The sequence below is a fragment of the Pristis pectinata genome, chromosome 22 (assembly GCF_009764475.1).
Source record: "Pristis pectinata isolate sPriPec2 chromosome 22, sPriPec2.1.pri, whole genome shotgun sequence".
NCBI lineage: Eukaryota > Metazoa > Chordata > Chondrichthyes > Rhinopristiformes > Pristidae > Pristis > Pristis pectinata.
In genome coordinates, this window is record NC_067426.1 from 869,117 (window position 1) to 889,108 (window position 19,992).

At 42.0% G+C, this 19,992-nt stretch overlaps 1 protein-coding gene across 2 annotated transcripts in view; it reads left to right on the forward strand.

The window, feature by feature from the left end:
* bsdc1 (BSD domain containing 1) overlaps positions 1-13,381 on the forward strand; it is a 36,880-nt gene extending 23,499 nt beyond the window's left edge. For both annotated transcript variants that reach the window (XM_052036544.1, XM_052036545.1), the window contains exons 8-11: positions 125-206; positions 6,584-7,117; positions 11,387-11,490; positions 12,749-13,381. In XM_052036544.1, the coding sequence (XP_051892504.1) occupies positions 125-206; positions 6,584-7,117; positions 11,387-11,490; positions 12,749-12,781 (753 nt within the window). In that variant the 3' untranslated portion in view covers positions 12,782-13,381. The remainder of the gene's footprint in view (positions 1-124; positions 207-6,583; positions 7,118-11,386; positions 11,491-12,748) is intronic.
* The last annotated feature ends 6,611 nt before the right edge of the window (positions 13,382-19,992 follow it).

Consider the following 19,992-nt stretch of genomic DNA (forward strand, 5'->3'; position numbering starts at 1 on the left):
AAATTTGCTAATTTATTAAGTTAATATTAAAATTCAGGACACCTGTCCCAGTGGTTTATTATCAAAAGTATAATTTCCAGCAGTATGTTTGGAACATGTTAAGTGTGATTGTTTTTCTTTCCAGGAGGAAACCAGGAGAATAGCATTGAAGCAGAGAGCAGAGCAGACTTCTCATTCAGAGGAGCTTAGGTGGGAGGAAGAAGAGGGTAAGAATGTATTTACTATGAGTAATATGCTTATAAAATTTTAGGTTAAAAGTAAATACCTTTTGAGACCCAACTGAAATCAATGTATGTGAAGGTCTCCTGATTATTTGTGCTGATAACTGACAGCTGTTATTAGCATGTTTTAAAAAATGACTAGGTTTAAATAGAGGATGTCATATTTTTCTGTTCTGAAAAATTAATAATGCATTTTTGTTGGGGATCAGTATCATGTATGCACTGTTATTGAGCCACACCAAGTCTCTCTCAGATTTGTTAATTTTAAACTCGCATGCATTTATGTTATCCTTGCTTTTCTACACATCTATGGTACTTCATTGAACAGTTCAACCATGAATGTTCAGAGGCCAATGTGCTGTTCTTTTCCCAACACCACATAATATAACTCAGCAGGTCAGGCAGCAATTGTGGACAGAGACACAGTGTTAACATTAGGCCAAAGAACCTTAGACATTTCACCTTTGTGTGCCAAACTAATTAAACTAGTTATTAAAAGCCAACTAAACTAGTCCCTTCTGCCTACACATCCACATCCCTCCATTCTCTGCATATCCATGTGCCTATCTAAGAGCCTCTGAAATACCTCTGTTTTACTTGCCTCCACCACCACCCCTGGCAGTGCATTCCAGGCACCCACCTCTCTGTAGAAAAACTAGACCCACACATCTCCTTTGAGCTTGCCCCTCTCACCTTAAAAGTATGCCCTTTAACATTAGACATTTCAACCCTGTGGAAAAAGATACCACTGTCTACTCTATCTGTGCCCCTCATCTTATAAACTTCTATCAGATCTCCCCTCAGGCTCCACCACTCCAGAGAAAACAACCCAAGTTTGTCCAACATCTCCTCATAGCACATGCCCTCTAATCCAGGCAGCATTCTGGTAAACTTTTTCTGCACCCTCTCTGAAGCCTCCACATTCTCCCTAAAATGGGGCGACCAGAACTGAACACAATACTCCAGATGCGGCCTAATCAGAGTTTTATAAAGCTGCAACATAACTTCCTGACTCTTGAACTCAATGCCTTGATAATAAAGGCAAGCATGCCATGTGCCTTCTTTACCATCTTACCAACTTGTGCAGTCACTTTCAGGGAGCTATGGACTTGGACCCTGAGATCCCTCTGTACATCAACACTGTTAAGAGTCCTGCCATTAATTGTGTACTGTCCCTTCACATTTGATCTCCCAAAGAGCAAAACCTCACACTCGCTGGACCTACTAAGTGTTTCAAGCATTTTCTCTTCTTGCAAGCAGTTAATCTTTCCAGGTGTACACATTTCATCCTTTCTCCCCCACTGGATCTTAAGATTTATTAATACTAAAGTTGTTGCATCTCTTTGTATTTTTTGAATACTTTTTACTTTTTATCATATTTGTTTCATGATACTATTAAAAAGTGATTTCTTGCAAATCACTGATGAAAAGTCAGGAAATCCAAACAATAATTATGTCCTGGGTCTCCTGACATTCGGCAATGAATTACCTTCACTGTTGGCAACTCTGAGCTGCAAGTTTTTTTAAGTTATCATACTTCGTGTGGCTAAACCAATAGTAAGTCCTGCAAGCTAATTTGTGATTGATTCAATTAACCATTAGCACTTAACTTCCTCTCACAGAGCCTCTTATAGAAGTCATTCTCTCAGGAAATTTTAGTGGACTGAGAAATAACTCATCAGTTCTGATATTCCACTGATGGAGCTGCTTTTATCAAAAGAACCTGCAGCGTGGGAGGAGATAATTTGGTTTCTCAGCCATTGCTGGTTCCTCAGATATAGTTACCTACTCGTGTTTAAATGAGGATTGAAGGCATTTCTGGAGTACTCTAAAGCAGAAAAATTTAAGATTAAAATATTTTAAATTAAAGAAAGTTAATAATATTTGTGAAAGTGTATAAATGCCTAAAGCAGACGTTTAGTGTAAGTCATCGTCAGTAAATGGCATTTTCTTAGTGATGTTTTCTCCAGCTGCAGCAGCCAGAGCAACAGAGGGGAGGAGCTAACAGTTTTTTTTAAGTTGTGTGAGGTGATTGGCCAAGTGTGTGGCACTTCAGCCAATAAAAGGAAGGTGGGGTAAAGCGGAGCAGCCATTTTGAGAGTAGGCCAGTGTAGGAGTGGGAATCTGAAGCTTTGGCTCAAGCGGTTTCGGCAAGGAGACACAGGTGAGTAGCAGGTAAGAACAAGTAAGGTTTTTTATAGTAGTTAAATAAAAAAACATCAAATTGTAACTAATTAAATGAAGTAGGGATGCAGGCTCAGGCGATGTGTTGTAGCTGCATGATGTGGGAGCTGGTGGATCCCATTGTGGTTCCTGGTGACCAAATCTGCAGCAAGTGTTGGTTGCTCGAGGAACTCAGGCTCAAAGTTGATGACCTGTAATCTGAGCTTCAAACACTGTGATGCATCAGGGAGGAGGAGAGTTACCTGGACACTGTGTTTCAGGAGGCAGTCACACCCATTAGATGAACTACTTCATATTTGGTCTGTGGTCAGGGGTAAGGGGGTGTGGCTGTGAGTGAGGCAGGTAGGGGGATCCAAGAGGTAGTGCTGGAGGAGCCTCAGCCTTTGAGCTTATCCAACAGGTCTGAGATTCTTGCTCCCTGTGCAGGTGAGAGTGGGGGCTGTAGGAAGGATGAGCAACCGAACCGTGGTGTCATGGTTCAGGGAGCCATTCAAGAGGGGGGAGAGAAGAGAAATGTAGTTGTGATTAGGGATAGTATAGTCAGGGGAATGGACACAATTCTGTGTCGCAGGGGTCGAGAGACCTGAAGGCTGTGTTGCCTGCCTGGTGCCTGGGTTCAAGACATCTCATCTGACCTGCAGAGGAATTTGGAATGGGAGGGGAAAGGTCCAGTTGTTATGGTCCATGTGGGTACCCATGATGTAGGTAGAACAAGGAAGGGAGTTCTGCTGAGGGAATCTGCTAGGGACTAAATTTAAAAAGCAGAACCTAAAAGGCAATAATCTCTGGATTGCTACTTGAGCCACATGCAAATTGGCACAGGGTCAATAAGATCAGAGAGTTAAATGTGTGGCTCAAAGATTGGTGTGGGAGAAATGGGTTTGAATTCATGGGACATTGGCACCAGTACTGGGGAAGGAGGGAGCTGTTCCGATAGGACAGGCTCCACCTGAACCACGCCTGGACCAGGGTCCTGGCGAATTGCATAACTAGGGCTGTGGATAGGGCTTTAAACTAAATTGGGGGGTGGGTTCAACAGATTGGAAAAGTATGGATGAAGTAAAAGGGAAGGAGAGTGCAGGAAAGGTTACTGAAATCTCCAGAACAAAGAATAAGACAGAAAGCTTAGAAAGGGATAAGAATTTAACTTCAGGCAACATGGAGCCAAATGTTAGAAGAAGGGTGGTGAATACAGGACTGAAGGTGTTATATTTGAATGCACACAGTATATGAAATAAGGTAGATAAGCTCATAGCGCAGTTAGAAATTGGCAGGTACGATGTTGTGGGCATCACGGAATCGTGGCTGAAAGAAGATCACAGCTGGGAGCTAAGCATCCAAGGATACACATCCTATCGAAAAGAGAGGCAGGTGGGCAGAGGGGGCGGGGTGGCTGTGTTGGTAAAAAAAAATGAGATCAAATCTTTAGAAAGAAGTGACACAGGATCAGAAGATGTAGAGTCCTTGTGGGTAGAGTTAAGAAACTGCAAGGGTAAAAAGACCCTGATGGGAATTATATACAGGCCTTTGATTAGTAGCCAGGACGTGGAGTACTAATTACAATAGGAGATAGAAAAGGCATGTAAAAAGGGCAATGTTACGGTGGTCATAGGGGATTTCTATATGCAGGTAGATTGGGAAAATCAGGTTGGTACTGGAGTCCAAGAGAAGGAATTTGTAGAATGCCTACGAGATGGCTTTTGAGCAGCTTGTGGTTGAGCCCACGAGGGAAAAAGCATTCTGGATTTGGTGTTGTACAATGAACCAGATTTGATTAGGGAGCTTAAGGTAAAGGAACCCTTAGGAGGCAGTGATCATAATATGATAGAATTCACCCTGCGGTTTGAGAGGGAGAAGCTGAAATCAGATGTATTGGTGTTAGAGTTGAGTAAAGGTAACTACAGGGGCATGAGAGAGGAGCTGGCCAAAGCTGACTGGAAGGGGATCCTAGCATGGATGACGGTAGAGCAGCAATGGCAGGAGTTTCTGGGAGTAATTTGGAAGACGCAGGATCAGTTCATCCCAAAGGAGTAGAAGCATTCTAAAGGGAGAATAAGGCAACTGTGGCTGACAAGGGAAGTCAAAAACAGTATAAAAGTGAAAGGGAGGGCATACAATATTGCAAAAATCAGTGGGAAGCTAGAGGACTGGGAAGCTTTTAAAAACCAACAGAAGGCAACTAAAAATAAGGGAAGAAAAGATGAAATATGAAGGGAAGCTAGCCAATAATATAAAAGAGGATACCAAAAGTTTTTGCAGATATATAAAGAATAAAAGAGAGCAAGAGTGGACAACGGACCACTGAAAAATGACACTGGAGAGAGAGTAATGGGGAACAAAGAAATGGCGATGAACTGAATAAATACTTTGTGCCAGTCTTCACTGTGGAAGACACCAGCAATGTTCCAGAAATTGGAGAATCGGGGCAGAAGTGAGTGTAGTCACTATTACTAAGGAAAAGGTGCTTGGGAAACTGAAAGGTCTGAAGGCTGATAAGTCACCTGGAGTGGATGGACTACACCCCAGGGTTCTAAAAGAGGTAGCTGAAGAGATTGTGGAGGCATTAGTAGTGACCTTTCAAGAATTACTAGAGCCAGGAATGGTTCCGGAGGACTGGAAAATGGCAAATGTCACTCCACTCTTTAAGGGAGGGAGGCAAAAGACAGGAAATGATAGGCCAGTCAGCCTGACTTCAGTGGTTGGTAAGATGTTAGAGTCCATTATTAAGGATGAAGTTTTGGGGTACTTGGAAGCTCATGATAAAATAGACCGAAGTCAGCATGGTTTCCTTAATGGGAGATCTTGCCTGACAAATCTGTTGGAACTCTCTGAGGAAGTAACAAGCAGGATAGACAAAGAATCAGTGGATGTTGTTTATTTGGATTTCCAGAAGGCCTTTGACAAGGTGCTGCACATGAGGCTGCTCAACGAGATAGGAGCCCATGGCATTACAGGAAAGGTACTAGCATGGATAGAAGATTGGCTGACTGGCAGGAGGCAAAGAGTGGGAATAAAGGGGGCCTTTTCTGGTTGGCTGCCGGTGACTAGTGGTGTTCTGCAGGGGTTGGTGTTGGGTCCACTACTTTTCATGTTATATGTTAATGCTCTGGCTGACAATTGATGGTTTTGTTTGCGGATGATACAAAGATAGGTGGAGGGGCAGGTAGTGTTGAGGAAGCAGGGAGGCTGCAGAAGGAATTGGACAGGTTGGGAGAATGGGCAAAGAAGTGGCAGATGGAACACAGCGTAGGGAAGTGTACGGTCATGCACTTTAGTAGAAGGAATAAAGGCGTAGACTATTTTCTAAATGAGGAGCGAATTCAGAAATTGGAGATGCAAAAGGACTTAGGAGTCCTAGTGCAGGATTCCCTGAAGGTTAACTTGCAGGTTGAATTGGTAGTAGGGAAGGCAAATGTAATGTTAGCATTAATTTCAAGAGGACTAGAATATAAAAGCAAGAATATAATGCTGAAGCTTTATTAAGGCGTTGGTCAGACCACATTTGGAGTATTATGAGCAGTTTTGGGCCCCATACCTAAGGAAGGATGTGCTGGCATTGGAGAGGATCCAGAGGAGGTTTACAAGAATGACCCCGGGAATGAAAGGGTTAATGTATGAGGAGCGTTTGATGGTTCTGGGCCTGTATGCGCTGGAGTTTAGAAGGATGAAGGGGGATCTCATTGAAACCAACTGAACATTGAAAGGCCTGGATAGAGTGGACGTGGAGAGGATGTTTCCATTAGTGGGAGAGTCTAGGACCAGAGGGCACAGCCTCAGAATAGAAGGACATCCCTTTACAACAGAGGTGAGGAGGAATTTCTTTAGCCAGAAGGTGGTGAATCTGTGGAATTCATTGCCACAGATGGCTGTGGGGACCAAGTCATTGGGTATATTTAAAGTGGAGGTTGATAGGTTCGTGATTAGTAAGGGTGTCAAAGGTCACGGGGAGAAGCAAGGAGAATGGGGTTGAGAGGGAAAAATAAATTGGCCATGATCGCATGGAGGAGCAGACGTGAAGGTCCAAATGGCCTAATTCTGCTCCTATATCTTATGGTCATCCAGTGATCCCAGGCAGTGTGGTAATATGACCCGAGAATATTTATGTTTTTCATGGTTTGAAAATTGATTGCACATAATGAAGGAAAGAAATGATTCTATCCATGATTGTACTTTTCCAGATGAATTCGTTGGGGCCTTGCCTCTTAACATGGACCTTCACCATTTGCCACAAACCTCAGTGTTACCTGCACAATCTCCAGTCTCGTGCTCCAGAATAGAGAACTCTCTTGAACTCCAGAGCGTTGATGTTACTGATGTTGGCCAAACATCATTGAAACACCAATCTGTAAATGCTGAACAAAACCCTGTAGAACTTCAGTTGAAAAGCCAGATCTCCACTTCCAGTGAGACATCTAGGTCTGAGGAGACTGTGAAAGAGGTTGCAGAGAATGAAGCAAAAACCACTGTGGAATTGGTGGCTGAGCAGGAAATGAAGCCTAAGATTCCCAAGACCAAGGAAAGGCTTTCTACCTTGGCCAAAGATGTAAATGGATCAACGAAAGATCAAAAGACAAAGGACACTACTGTAGTAAGTGAGGCAAAGAATACAGTTAGACTAGAGGCCACTAAAGATGATGGACCAATTGATTTGAGAGTGTATGAACTCAATTCAGACAGTGGAAAGTCAACACCTTCCAATAACGGCAAGAAAGGTAATTATTACAAATGTGTTCAAAATGTACATGTGAAAGGAGGGATGGAGTGGGGGATCAAAATGGAAAATTAATGGTCCTTATTAAACTGTTTAAACTTTATTTAAAAGCAGTGAAACTTGTTTTGGTGGTTTTTACTTTTAATAATATCCCCATTTCACCTAACTGAAGTTCTAGGTCTGATAATGCCTTTTTACCACAGAACCATAGAAAAATACAGCACAATACAGGCCCTTCGGCCCACCATGTTGTGCTGCCCTTCAAACCACATCTAAGACCACCTAATCCCTTCCTCCCACATATCCCTTTAACTTAAATTCCTCCATATGCTTATCTGACAATCTCTTGAACTTGACCAATGTATCAGCCTCCACCACCACCCCAGGCAGCGCATTCCATGCACCAACCACTTTCTGGGTGAAAAACCTGCCTCTGATATCTCCCTTGAACTTCCGACCCATAACCTTAAAGCCATGCCCTCTTGTATTGAGCATTGGTGCCCTGGGAAAGAGGTGCTGGCTGTCCACTCTATCTGTTTCTCTTAATATTTTGTATACCTCTATCATGTCTCCTCTCATCCTCCTCCTCTCCAATGAGTAAAGCCCCAGCTCCTTTAGTCTGCTCATAATCCATACTCTCTAATCCAGGCAGCATCCTGGTAAATCTCCTCTGCACCCTCTCCAACACCTCCACATCCTTCCTATAATGAGGTGACCAGAATTGGACACAGTACTCTTAAGTGTGGTCTAACCAGAGTTTTGTAAAGCTGCATCATTACTTTGCGGCTCTTAAGCTGGATCCCATGACTTATGAAAGCTAACATCCCATAAGCTTTCCTAACTACCCTATAATAATGTGATCAGCCATTTATTTGTTATGTGAGGGTAAAACTGTACAGTCTAACCCAGTTCAAAGTTGCATTTGAAAGAAAGGTATAACATTGTGTTTAAGTCATACTGTGCAGGAATATGAACCATTGAGGTTCCAGCTAACACTTTCTGAGACAGAAGAGGCAGAGAATTATAAAACAGGACATCAACAGAGCACGATATCTGACCATTTGGTGTGGCAGGCAGGGATCAGCGGTTGGGTTCCAGCTGTTCACAATATCACAATGATGTGAATAAGAGAACAGAGTGTTAATTTCTAAGTTTGCCATTACACTAAACTGAGTGGGATTGTGAGTTGTGAAGAGATGTGGAAAGGTTTCAAGGTGATTTAGACAAGTTGGGCAATGAATGGGTGAATCAATGCCATATGTGGTGGTGTAAGGTGGATAAAGGTAAAGTTTTTCCCTTTGGTAGGAAAATCAGAAAGGCAGGGAATATCTAAAGAGTGATAGATTGGGGAATTTCGTTTTTCAGTGGGACCTGGCTGTCCTTCTCCACCAATTGCTGAAGCAAAGATATCTTATTGCAATTATGTAGGTCCTTGATGAGACCACACCTGGAGTATTGTGTGTAGTTTTGTCTCCATACCCAAGAAGAAATATATGTGCCAAACTGATTCCTGGAATGGCAGGATTGTTGTCAGAGGAGAGATTGGGTTGACTAGGGCTTAGAAGGAATAGAGGGGATCTCATTGAAATGCACAAAATTCTGATGAGGCTAAACAGGCAGGATGCAGGGTGGATGTCTGATGGATCTAGAACTACGGGTTATTCTTTCAAAATATGAGGTAATGCACTTACAACGAAGAAGAGGAGATTTTTCTTTACTCAAGATAGTGAACCTGCAGAGTTCTCTACCACAGAACGCCATTGAGGCCAAGTTGCTGTATTAGGTGATGGGTTTCTCAGCACCAAAAGACATGAAGGGCGCAGAGGGAGGGGAAAAATTATATTTAGACAGAGGATCAGCAATGTATTGAATGACAGAGCAGGCGTGGAAGATTGAAGGGCTTGCTGCTATGTTTCTGAGCTTTAAATGTTCATAAAACATTTAAGCAAGAATTTGAATGTGGATTCAGTGATATTTTGCATTGGAATGCTCCCATTACTGGAATCCAGAAAGAGATTTAGTTGCAACAAATAATAAGCATCTGAAGAAAAAATGAAATGCTGGGAATGCTCAGCAGGTTGGGCAGTATTTGGGATGAGAGAAACCCTAACCCTAACATTCCATTGACCCTGGAAGAGTGAAAAGCAACTTTGTTTTAAGTTGTGGAAAGGGGATGGAATGGAATGAACATAGGGAATGTCTTCCCTGGCCACAAGTAAGGTGCCAGATGAGAAGAGGACAGCAAATCAGGTGTCTTTATTCAAGAACGGCAGCAGGGATACGCCAGATACTTACAGGCCAGTGAGTCTAATATTAGTGGTAGGGAAGTTATCAGAGAAGTACTGAGGGGCACAGTTAATCTTCATTTGGGAAGGCAGAGGTTGATCAGGAATAGTCAGCATGGCTTGGTTGGTAGGAGTTCATGTCTGACTAATTTGATTGAGTTTTTATGAAGTACCAAAATATACTAATTAAGGCTGTGCGTTTGATGTAGTTTACATGGACATCAGTAAGGCCTTTGACAAGATCCCACATGGAAGGTTGTTCCAGAAGCTTAGAGCCCATGGCATCCAAGGCGAGTTGGCAAATTGCATCCAAAGTTGGCTTGGTAATAGAAGACACAGTGATGGGGAGGGTTGCTTTTGTGATTGGGAGACTGTGACCGGCAGTGTACCACAGGGGTCAGTGTTAGAATATTTGATGTTTGTCAAACAAGTTGGATATGGATGTAAGAGGTATGATTAATAAGTTTGAAGATGAGAGGAAAATTAGGGTTATTGATAGTGAGGAGGGTAGTCTTAAGTCACAGGATGAAACTAATCAGCTAGTAAATTGGGTGTGGCCCTGGCAGATGGAATTTGATCCCAATAAGTGTGAGGTTATGCATTTTGGGAGGTCTAAAAAGGCCAGGACATACCCCATGAATGGTAGGGCTCTAGGGAGTACAGAGGTTCCCCGGTTACCAATGACCTAACGTACGGAAGTCTGACCACGCAAATTCCCCAATACATTTTTAAAGCATTTTTCAAACTAGTAATAATAAAATATTTCATGGTATTCATTAATGACTGGTTACAGTATATATTCCATTAGGTTAATTAGGGGTAGTGTTAGGGTGAACATTAAATGAAATGAATTGCAGTAAGTATACGTAGAGCGATGCAATATGTGTAGCTGTAGAAAACAGACGTTTCTGAATTACAGAGAAATCGGCTTATGGATAGTTCTCAGGAATGGAACCCTTGGTAATCTGGGGACTGCCAGTATTAATGAACAGAAGGACCTTGGTGTAGAAGTCCGAAAGGGATAAGGCACACCAGAAAAGTGACAAAGATGACATACAAGATGCTTGCTTTCATTAGCCAAGGCATAGCTCACAGTAAAATTTGGTTAGCCACTGCTGTGTGTAAATTTGGTTGCCAAACTTTAGGGAGGATGTTACTGCACTGTAGAGGCTGGGAGTCACCAGGATGTTGCCTGGGATGGAACACTTTGGTTACGAAGGGAGACTGGATAGACTAAGTCTGTTTTCCTGAAGTAGAAGGGGCATGATTGAGGTATATAAAGTTACGAAGGGTATAGATAGGGTAGACTGCAGGAAACTTATCCCTAAATCAAGGATAGATAAAACTAGAGAACATAGATTTTTAGGGTAAGAGGGTAAGAGATTTAGAGGGGATGTGAGTGATTACTTTTTGACCCTGAGAGTGGTGAGTACATGGAATGCACTGCCTGAGAGAGTAGTGGGAGCAGTCATTGACAGCATTTTAGTGTCTAGATGAGCACTTGGATCACCCAGGCATAGAAGACTGAGCCAAGTGCTGAAGGATGGGATAAATATGAATCAGTGCCTGTTGGTTGGTGTGGATGTTGTGGGCCAAATGGCTTGTTTCCATCCTCCATGACTCTGACCAGTGCTCCGTCCCGGGGGTCCTGTGGTCCAAGAAGCTGCTGACGTGTCCAGGTTCAGATGCATGAGATACAAATAGTGGTTGGTGCCTGTGGAGCAACAGCCTCGCAAGAATTCAGCACTTCTAGGAGGAAAAATTAGCACATTTCGCACACAAGTAGTAAAACTGAAAAGTAGGACTATAAAAATTGTTAAATGTTAACATAATTCAAGTAGATATTTCTAAGTGTTGCTAATGACATTTGGAGTTTTGTAATTGATCTTTTTTCAGTTGTTTATCAGCTGGTCATTTCCTTTTTTAAAAAAAAATTCAATTCTAGATTTTTGACTGCTTTCATTCTAAATAGTTATTTATTTCAGGGTCGAGCACAGACATCAGTGAGGACTGGGAAAAAGACTTTGATCTGGACATGACTGAGGAAGAGGTCCAGTTAGCACTGTCCCGGGTGGACGTGACAGATCAGGTACAATACCTTTGGCTTGTGTCTGCTGTGACAGTAAGTCCTGTCTGCTACGTGCTTTTCTCAAGCAGGAGAACTGGGACGGGAATGCCATTCATGATCTTACTAAAAGGTAGAGCCTGATCTACCTTATAGTAAGATCATGACTGATCTAATTCCCAGCTCCATATACTCCTGGGAATCCAGATATCGAACTGATAGATCTGTTTTCTATATTACCTGAGAGAGTGGTTGAAGCTGGGTCACTGACAGCATTTAAGAAATGTCTAGATGAGAACTGAAGCCTAGATATTGAAGGCTATGGATGGACCAAGTGTTGTGAGATGGGATTAATGTGGAAGGGTGCCCACTGGTCAGCATGGATGAGTTAGACCGAATGGCCTGTTGTCATGCTGTACAATTGTATGACTGGATTACATCCTCTGAATTAAATTTGCACCACTCTCTCCTCTGGCAGCCCCATTGTGCCCTGCGAGACGTGTTTGTTAAATCTCTTGGCCTGGCATCAGGTGGACAGCAAACCATAAGGAACACTTGGTCCAGTGGACAAAGAAAGCCATCTGTCCCTCTGATTACTGAATTCCTTGCAACTTCCACTATGCATTTCCCTTCCTCCTACCTGCATGGAGCAGTCTCCAGCTCCAAGCTATGGTCATTATTCTGGCCGTCGTTTTGAACTTTATCCTTGTAGATAGCAAGCATGAGACCTGTTGGACAGGATCGTTTTCTGTGGGTCTTCCTTACCTATTGCATTGTCGATCATAACAGCATTGTTCTGATCTCAGATGTCCAAAGATTTTTCTCCGTCTCTTGCATGTCTCAATCTTACCTTCCAGCTGAATGATTCTCAGACTGAGAAATTCAATACATCTTCGGTGGAAGTGTGCTTCTGACTGACTACCCTTAGCAGCCCCACTTCCTGCCATCCACAACCTGCTCTGCTCTATCTTAGTCTTCGTATGTTTTTTGCTTTTTGGGTTGCATGTTTTTCCTCAAGTACTTGTTTGCACCTAAGTGCAAATACTTGTTTGCCCCTAATGGGGGTTTCCTCAAGTACTTGTTTGTCCCTAATGGGGGTTTTGATTTGCCTTTCTAGCAATCCTACAGAACTCCTGCCATTGCCAGTCTGATGTTTTTTACACATTTCTGTTTTGGGAATTTTGGAATGTATCCTTGATTTTTAATCCTATTGGAACAGTTCAAATCTGTGGACATGTTTTGCTTGGCCAATTCTAATTTATAAACCTGCTTTTTTTTCCAGCTGGAAGATGAAGATTGGGAAGATTGGGAATAAATGCAATTGTACCTTGCTTTTCCAGCTCCTTTCTTGAATTGAATTTTTTCTGATGTAATGGACTTGGTGTTTATATTCTTAGCCCGTAGTGTATATACAGGTATTGTATGCCATTGCTTCAATAAGCTTGTGTGACATCTTTTTTACTGCATGCTATTGTATCATATACAGGCTTTTTAGCATGTAATTCCAGAGAACTCTGAGCATGGTTTATAATTGTTAAGACTAAAGTTCTATTCAGTGAGAGACATTACTATTACTGTTTCTAATGATGTTTTGTTTCCTCGTAATTAACAGCTGGTTGGTTGTGCAATATATATTTTAAATTATACATGCATTTTCTAGCTTTCAGATATGGGAAACCATTAGTTTTGTAATTCAAATTCCCTTAGATCTTTTACAGATTTGCACTTGCATCTATGAAACTTAAATTATACAAAGTTAATTCACTAATGCATTCTCTGTTTAAAAAAGCACTTTTTAAATAAAAACGTCAGCTAAGATGCTGATGGGAAGTTGAATTTCTCCATTTAGAGTAACAATGAAGCAAATGCTCTTTTGATAGGGGAGCGTTCCAAAATAAAAGTAAAAATCATTTGATGGTTGATCTGTTGGCATTTGAAATCCTGTGAGTTCTCTATTTTTAAAAAATCAAGTTCCTTGCAGCCAATTATATCCTAATACAAATTGGTGACTCTAAGTTTTGAATGGTGAATATTGAATTATGTATGTGGAACTCTTACAAACCCATTCAAACTGAAATTATCACCGTGTTGGTAGTGGTACGTGCTCAGAGATGTAGATGGTTGGTATGTCAATTAGATGGTTATTTGTTGGTACGCACAGCTTACAATCCAGCCTTAATGGGGGAAAGGGGTTATAGAAGAATGGGGAGAAGCAGATGCTGCATCACTGCAATTCCTGGAGTATGAAGCAAGCATGAGAGTAGATCTGATGAAGTCTCTCTACTCAATGTGCCTTCTGATTGGGGATGGTGTGACAGGTTGCTTCTGTGGACAAAGTTGCAAGTGCAGCACTCCAATATGTTTTGTGAAAACTTAAAGTCCTGCATTTCATGAGAAAACTGAAAGCACGAATACAGTCTGAAATAAAAAGTGCTGGAGATGCTCAGCAGGTTGGGGGGTATCTCTGTAGAGAAAAAGTTAATGTTTCAGATCCTTGGCCTTTCATTTGGTGAACGATCTTTGACCTGAAACATTAACTCTCTTCCATTCTCTGTGGAAGCTGTGTATTTTCAACATTTTCTGTTTTATTTCCAGCATCTGCAGTTTGCTTTCTGTACCATTTTATTCCCTGTACTGTGCTACATCCTGGATGTGCCTTTGCTACTGAGTGTGCCACCTCCGTTGTTTCTGGACATACTGTTGAATTGCTGTCTGTGTGGTTGAAGTTTGAGCAGATAAATACAAAACATTTTTTTCTTTGCATACTGTAATTTGGAAACAAATTCAAAAGGCTAGAGATACTCAGACAGTCAGGTGTCATCTGTTATGTGACAGGATACTTCTTCAGATCACTTGAGCCGTGAATGTTTCTTGACAGATGTTGCTTGACTTGCTGAGTATATTTATTTCTTTAATAAACTTCAGGTTGTACTTATGACCAAAGGAATTTTCAGTGAAGTTTAAAGAATTTTTTGAAGCCACATTTATTGAAATGGAGCTTCCAAACATCTGGAGGGAAGTTTGTGATCCTTGATACTATGGTGAAGGATGCCAGGCCGATCTGATTCATTACTGTTTGGTGAAGTATGGCCTATTGCTTAGGTTTCTGTTTCAACCTCTGACCTACTCTCCCCATTCCTCCCCCCCACCCCCACCCCGACCTATCATGTATTGATACTAAGCCCTAGGAAACCCAGACTATACCAACACAGATGCAAATTCTGTTGGAGAGATTTTGCTATAAGACTTTTAAAAACATTAAGCAATGTAAAAATCAAAACCCTATTGTTACACACAGTGTACAATGAGAAGTCTGGTAACAAGGCTATATTTCTTTAAAAACGAGCTGTTTGAGATCCTTTTTGTCGTTCATAGCCAATCAATAATTTACACTTAAAAATCTCAAGCCTCATGTTTAGTTTGGTTTTTGCAGACGGAAAGTGCTTTGGTGAACTGCAAGCTGCTGACTGAGATTCACATACATTTTACAGGTGCTTTCTAACGCTGAAGTGTTCTAGAATCTTGGATACAGAATGAAGCACGTTGCCACTTGCGTCACAGTCTATGGAGTTGCATTTTGCAGATATTACTCTGAATTACTTCCCTGCATCCCACATCCCATCTGGATCCGTGCACTTCTGCATCAGGGTTTTGTTCAGAAAAGTACATTAACTTATAAGGCACAGACTTGCATGTGACGCTTCAATTGTCTTTAAAAGAAAAGGCGTTTCAACCAAGTTTAAACACCCATCGTCGGTGCTTCCATAAGAAGTTACTGAAAAGAACATGAAAGCTGTTAGCGTAACGCTATTACGGCGCCAGCAATCGGGGTTCAATTCCAGCCGCTGTCTGTAAGGAGTTTGTACATTCTCCCCGTGTCTGTGTGGGTTTCCTCCGGGTGCTCCGGTTTCCTCCCACATTCCAAAGACGTGCGGGTTAGTAGGTTAACATGGGTGTAACTGGGCGGTGCGGGCTCGTTGGGCCAGAAGGGCCTGTTACCATGCTGTATAAATAAAGTTTTAAAGAAAGCAGGGAACGGGTAATTGTACAGAGACAAGGAGAATGGTTTAGATGATTGGGGATATTATGTGCTTTTCGTCTTTCCTTGGCACTACTTTTTTATATTTCTTATACAGTGAAACAATATTTTCTACTTTTTCCTTCCACTCTGGTTTCAGTAGAATGTCGATCATTTGTTTTTAAATGAAATAATGCTGCTTCATCTTAAAGTGGCAACATTTAATATTGTGATATAAAATTGTGGAAGTTAAATATTCCATACATTAATATTTCACACAGAGGCAAACACGGGGAATACTCAGCAGGCAGCATCTGTGGCTAGAGAAGCAATTAACATTTCATAATGTTCTTATGAAGGTCGTCAGCCTGAAACATTGACTGTTTCTCTATCCAGCGATGCTGCCTGACCTGCTGAATATTCTCAGCATTTTTTGTTTTTATTTCAGATTGCCAGCACCTATGGTTTATGTCTGCCCAAATCCTTTACAGTAATTGTCTCAGTACGCTGCAGGCTTGCCTCTCATTTTAAGGATTAGCATTTCTTGAAAATCATTAGTCTTTGGAAATATTATGCATTACTTAACTGAAATGTTTTCTTTTTTGAGTTTGCAATCCTAGGATCAATCTCAATGTCAATTTCTCCCTAGTTACCTTGGAGACCAGTGGAAAACTAAAAGCAAATATTGAAGCTACTCTGTAAATTAGTTTTATATAACTTGTATATAGTACAAAATGTGACTTTTGTTGCAATGTTTTGGGATGTAAGTGTTCAAGTGTAGCAGGTAAGAGCAAAATCTTTCACTGAAGATAATTGCATTGCTGGGCAAAGATGCGCAGGTAATGATCCCATTATCATCAACCAGCTCCTTGGACTTCTGAGGCTCGGACTGCCAAAGCAGCATCCTGTTCTTGTTTCTTGATATTTCTATTTGAGGATTGTTTTTGATGTCTGCTTTTGGTTTTGGTGGAAGTTGGAGGAGATCTTGCTCAGTAACTTTACTGGAGTCCTTTCCAGCTCAGTAGGAGGTTTGTAGGTTCAGAGACTTGAGCACATAGGCGAGGGAATGTTGGAGGAGCGCAGGCATGTTGCATGTGCTGTCTAATGGGTGAAGTGAACTTGTACTATTTATTGTATCGTTTTTCTCAACTGTACGATGCAAGTTCACTTCATTGAAGAGTGCATTACTATATAGCTTTTTACAACCATCTGAGGTTGTGACAGGTGATAGAGTCATAGAGTCCTACAGCACAGAAACAGGCCCTTCAGCCCAACTGGTCCATGCTGACCAGCATGCCAAGCTCGTCTCATTTTCCAGTGTTTGGCCCATAACCTTCTAAACCTTTCCAATCCATGTACCTGTCCAGCTGTCTCTTAAAAGTTGTTATTGTACCTGCCTCAACCACTTCCTCTGGCAGCTCGTTCCACATGGATACCACACTTTGTATAAAAAGAGTTGTCCTCGTGTTCCCCTCTCATCTTTCCCCTCTCACCTTAAACCTATGCCCTCTAGTTCTTGATACCCCAACCCTGGGGGAAAAAGACTAAGTTCATTCACCCTACCTGTGCCCCTCATGATTTTATACACCTCTATAAGGTCACCTCTCAGTCTCCTACACTAAGGAATAAAGTTCGAGCCTCTCCATCCTCTCCCTATAACTCAGTCCTTCAAGTACTGACAGCATCTGTGTAAAACTTTTCTGCATTCTTTCCAGTTTAATAACATCTTTCCTATAGCAGGGCGACCAAAACTGAACACAATACTCTGAAGGTGTGGCCTCACCAGTGTCCTGTACAACTGCACTGTGACCTCCCAACTTTTATACTCAATGTCCTGACTGATGAAGGCCAGGGTGCCTAAAGCTGCCTTCACCACCTTGTCTACCTGTGACTCCACTTTCAGTGGACCATGTACTTGTAGTCCAAGGCCCCTCTATTACACAACACTCCATAGGGCCCTGCTGTTCACTCTAAAAGTCCTACCTGGATTTGAGTTTTCAAAATGCAGCACCTCACACTTATCTGAATTAAACTCTATTTATCATTCCTCAGCCCACTTACTCAGCTGATCAAGATCCCCCTGTAATTTTTGATAACCACCTTCATTGTCCACTATACCACCTATTTTAGTGTCATCTGCATACTTACTAACCACGCCTTGTAAGATAAGATATCTTTATTAGTCTCATGTACATTGAAACACAGTGAAATGCATCTTTTGCGTAGAGTGTTCTGGGGGCAGCCCGCAGGTGTTGCCACGCTTCCGGCACCAACATAGCATGCCCACAGCTTCCTAACCTGTACATCTTTGGAATGTGGGAGGAAACCGGAGCACCCGGAGAAAACCCACGCAGACACGGGGAGAACGTACAAGCTCCTTACAGACAGTGGCCAGAATTGAACCCGGGTCGCTGGCGCTGTAATAGCGTTACACTAACCGCTACACTACCATCCAAATCATTGATATAGAGAAACAACTTCTACCATCAGCCTCTGCCATCAAGCCAATTGTATCCAATTAGCCAGCTCTCCCTGGATTCCATGCGATCTAACCTTCCAGAGCAGCCTACCATGTGGAAGCTTAAAGACCTTACTGAAGTCCATATAGACCACGTCTATTGCCCTGCCCTCATCAACTTTCTTGGTCACCTCATCAAAAAAAAAAACTCAATCAAGTTCATAAGACATGATCTCCCATACACACAGCCTTGCTGACTACCCCTAATCAACCCGTCTTTCTAGATGTACATGTATCTTATCCCTCAGAATCCTCTCCAGTGACTTACCTACCACAGATGTTAGACTTACTAGCCTATAGTTCCCAGGTTTTTCTTTGACACCCTTAAATAAAGGCACAACTTCCAGTTTACTGGCACCCATGGCTAACGATGATGCAAATATCTCAGTCGGGGCTCCTGCAACAACTTCTCTAGTCTCCCACAGTGTTCTTGGATAAAGCTGGTCAGACATCCTGCACCCCTTCTACTGTAATGTGGACGTCCCCATTTACTTTTCCTAGTTCCAAAGTCTTCACGTTTTTACCATGGAGAAAGACAGGAGAAATATTCATTAATGACCTTGCCCATCTCCTGTGCTCCACACAAAGATGTTCCATTTGGTCTTTGAGGGGCTCTATTCTCTCTCTAGTTACTCTTTTCCCCTTAATATACATAAAATCTGTTTGGATTTTCCTTGATCTTAATGCAGACTTAATTACACTGGATCAGTCGCTAATGAATTACATATCAAAGGCCAATATTCCTGATATCTAGTTGAACCAGCTACTGAAGCAATGCAGTTTTTTTTAAAAGATTCTTGTGTTTTGGATCTAGGTACCCAGCATCAGTTGGATGCTTTTGTCTGCTATACTGGTCACTCTCTTAGATCATCCCTAATTGAAAGGCTATTCCCTGAGAGTTTCTTTCAAAGGTTTGATGTGTTGATGGGATACCATATCTGCAGCTAAGTGAAACAGGTTGAGAAACATCTGGGTATTGATAATGTAATGACTCTGAAAGTTATCAAAGGAGTGGCATGCTGCAAGTTCTTAGAACTCTGAGCTGGAAGGATATATTCCCAACAACCAACTAGTTTGGACATTGAAACATAAACTAACAAACCAATCAGAATATTTAAAAATGGTTCAAAAGGTTATTTGACAAAAAGGTGGCAGAAGTAAAAATGGTTTGTAATAGTAATAGGCGAAGATCTATATGCAATGAAGTGTTTATTTTCTCAAAGAAACATTTAAGATCCAATCTGAGATTCCCATGACAGGGTATTTCTAGCAGGCAAGTTAAGATTAAGTAAAATTATACACCTCAATTAAGTCTCCCTTAGTCTAGGAAAACCGTCCTTAGCCCAGTTTAGAATCTTTTAATCCCATTTTATCTTTGTTCTTTTCCGCAGCTGTACCAGATCTAATCTGGTTATGATAACTATCGCAGAAATGCTCTCTCGTTGATACTGTGTCAACCTGTTTGGCTTCATTCCTTAAAACTGAAGCTGTGACTGCAGGTCCCGCACTGGCTGCGTGCACCTGGAAGGAATATTTGGGTCCTAGACAAAGGTAAATGGGCACAACCCGAAGATGGCGATGTGCATTTCTTTGGCCAGGAATCCTTGCCCTAGACTCTGGCCCATGTTTCCCAGTTTCGGAATGCCTAATCCACCGGGATTACCTCCTTGGTCTCTCACCCTCTACATCTGTTCAATGCAACTATCAGCCTGATATCAACTATCTCAATTGTTTGGCATCACTTTAACCTCCCCTGCCCCCCACCCCTGGGATTTGCAGCACTTTGTTCAGTAAGGACCAACAAACCTGCTGACAAGGATGGTGGTGTTTGGTGAACAGACTTCCACCTGGTAGAGGCCACACCTCTTGTACTTCCCTCTGGATCAAGTCCCTATCACGGAAAAAACTGCAGATACTGGAAATCTGAAATAAAAACAATGCGGGAAATGCTCAGTAGGTCAGGAAGTGTCTGTGGAAAGCGGAACAGTTA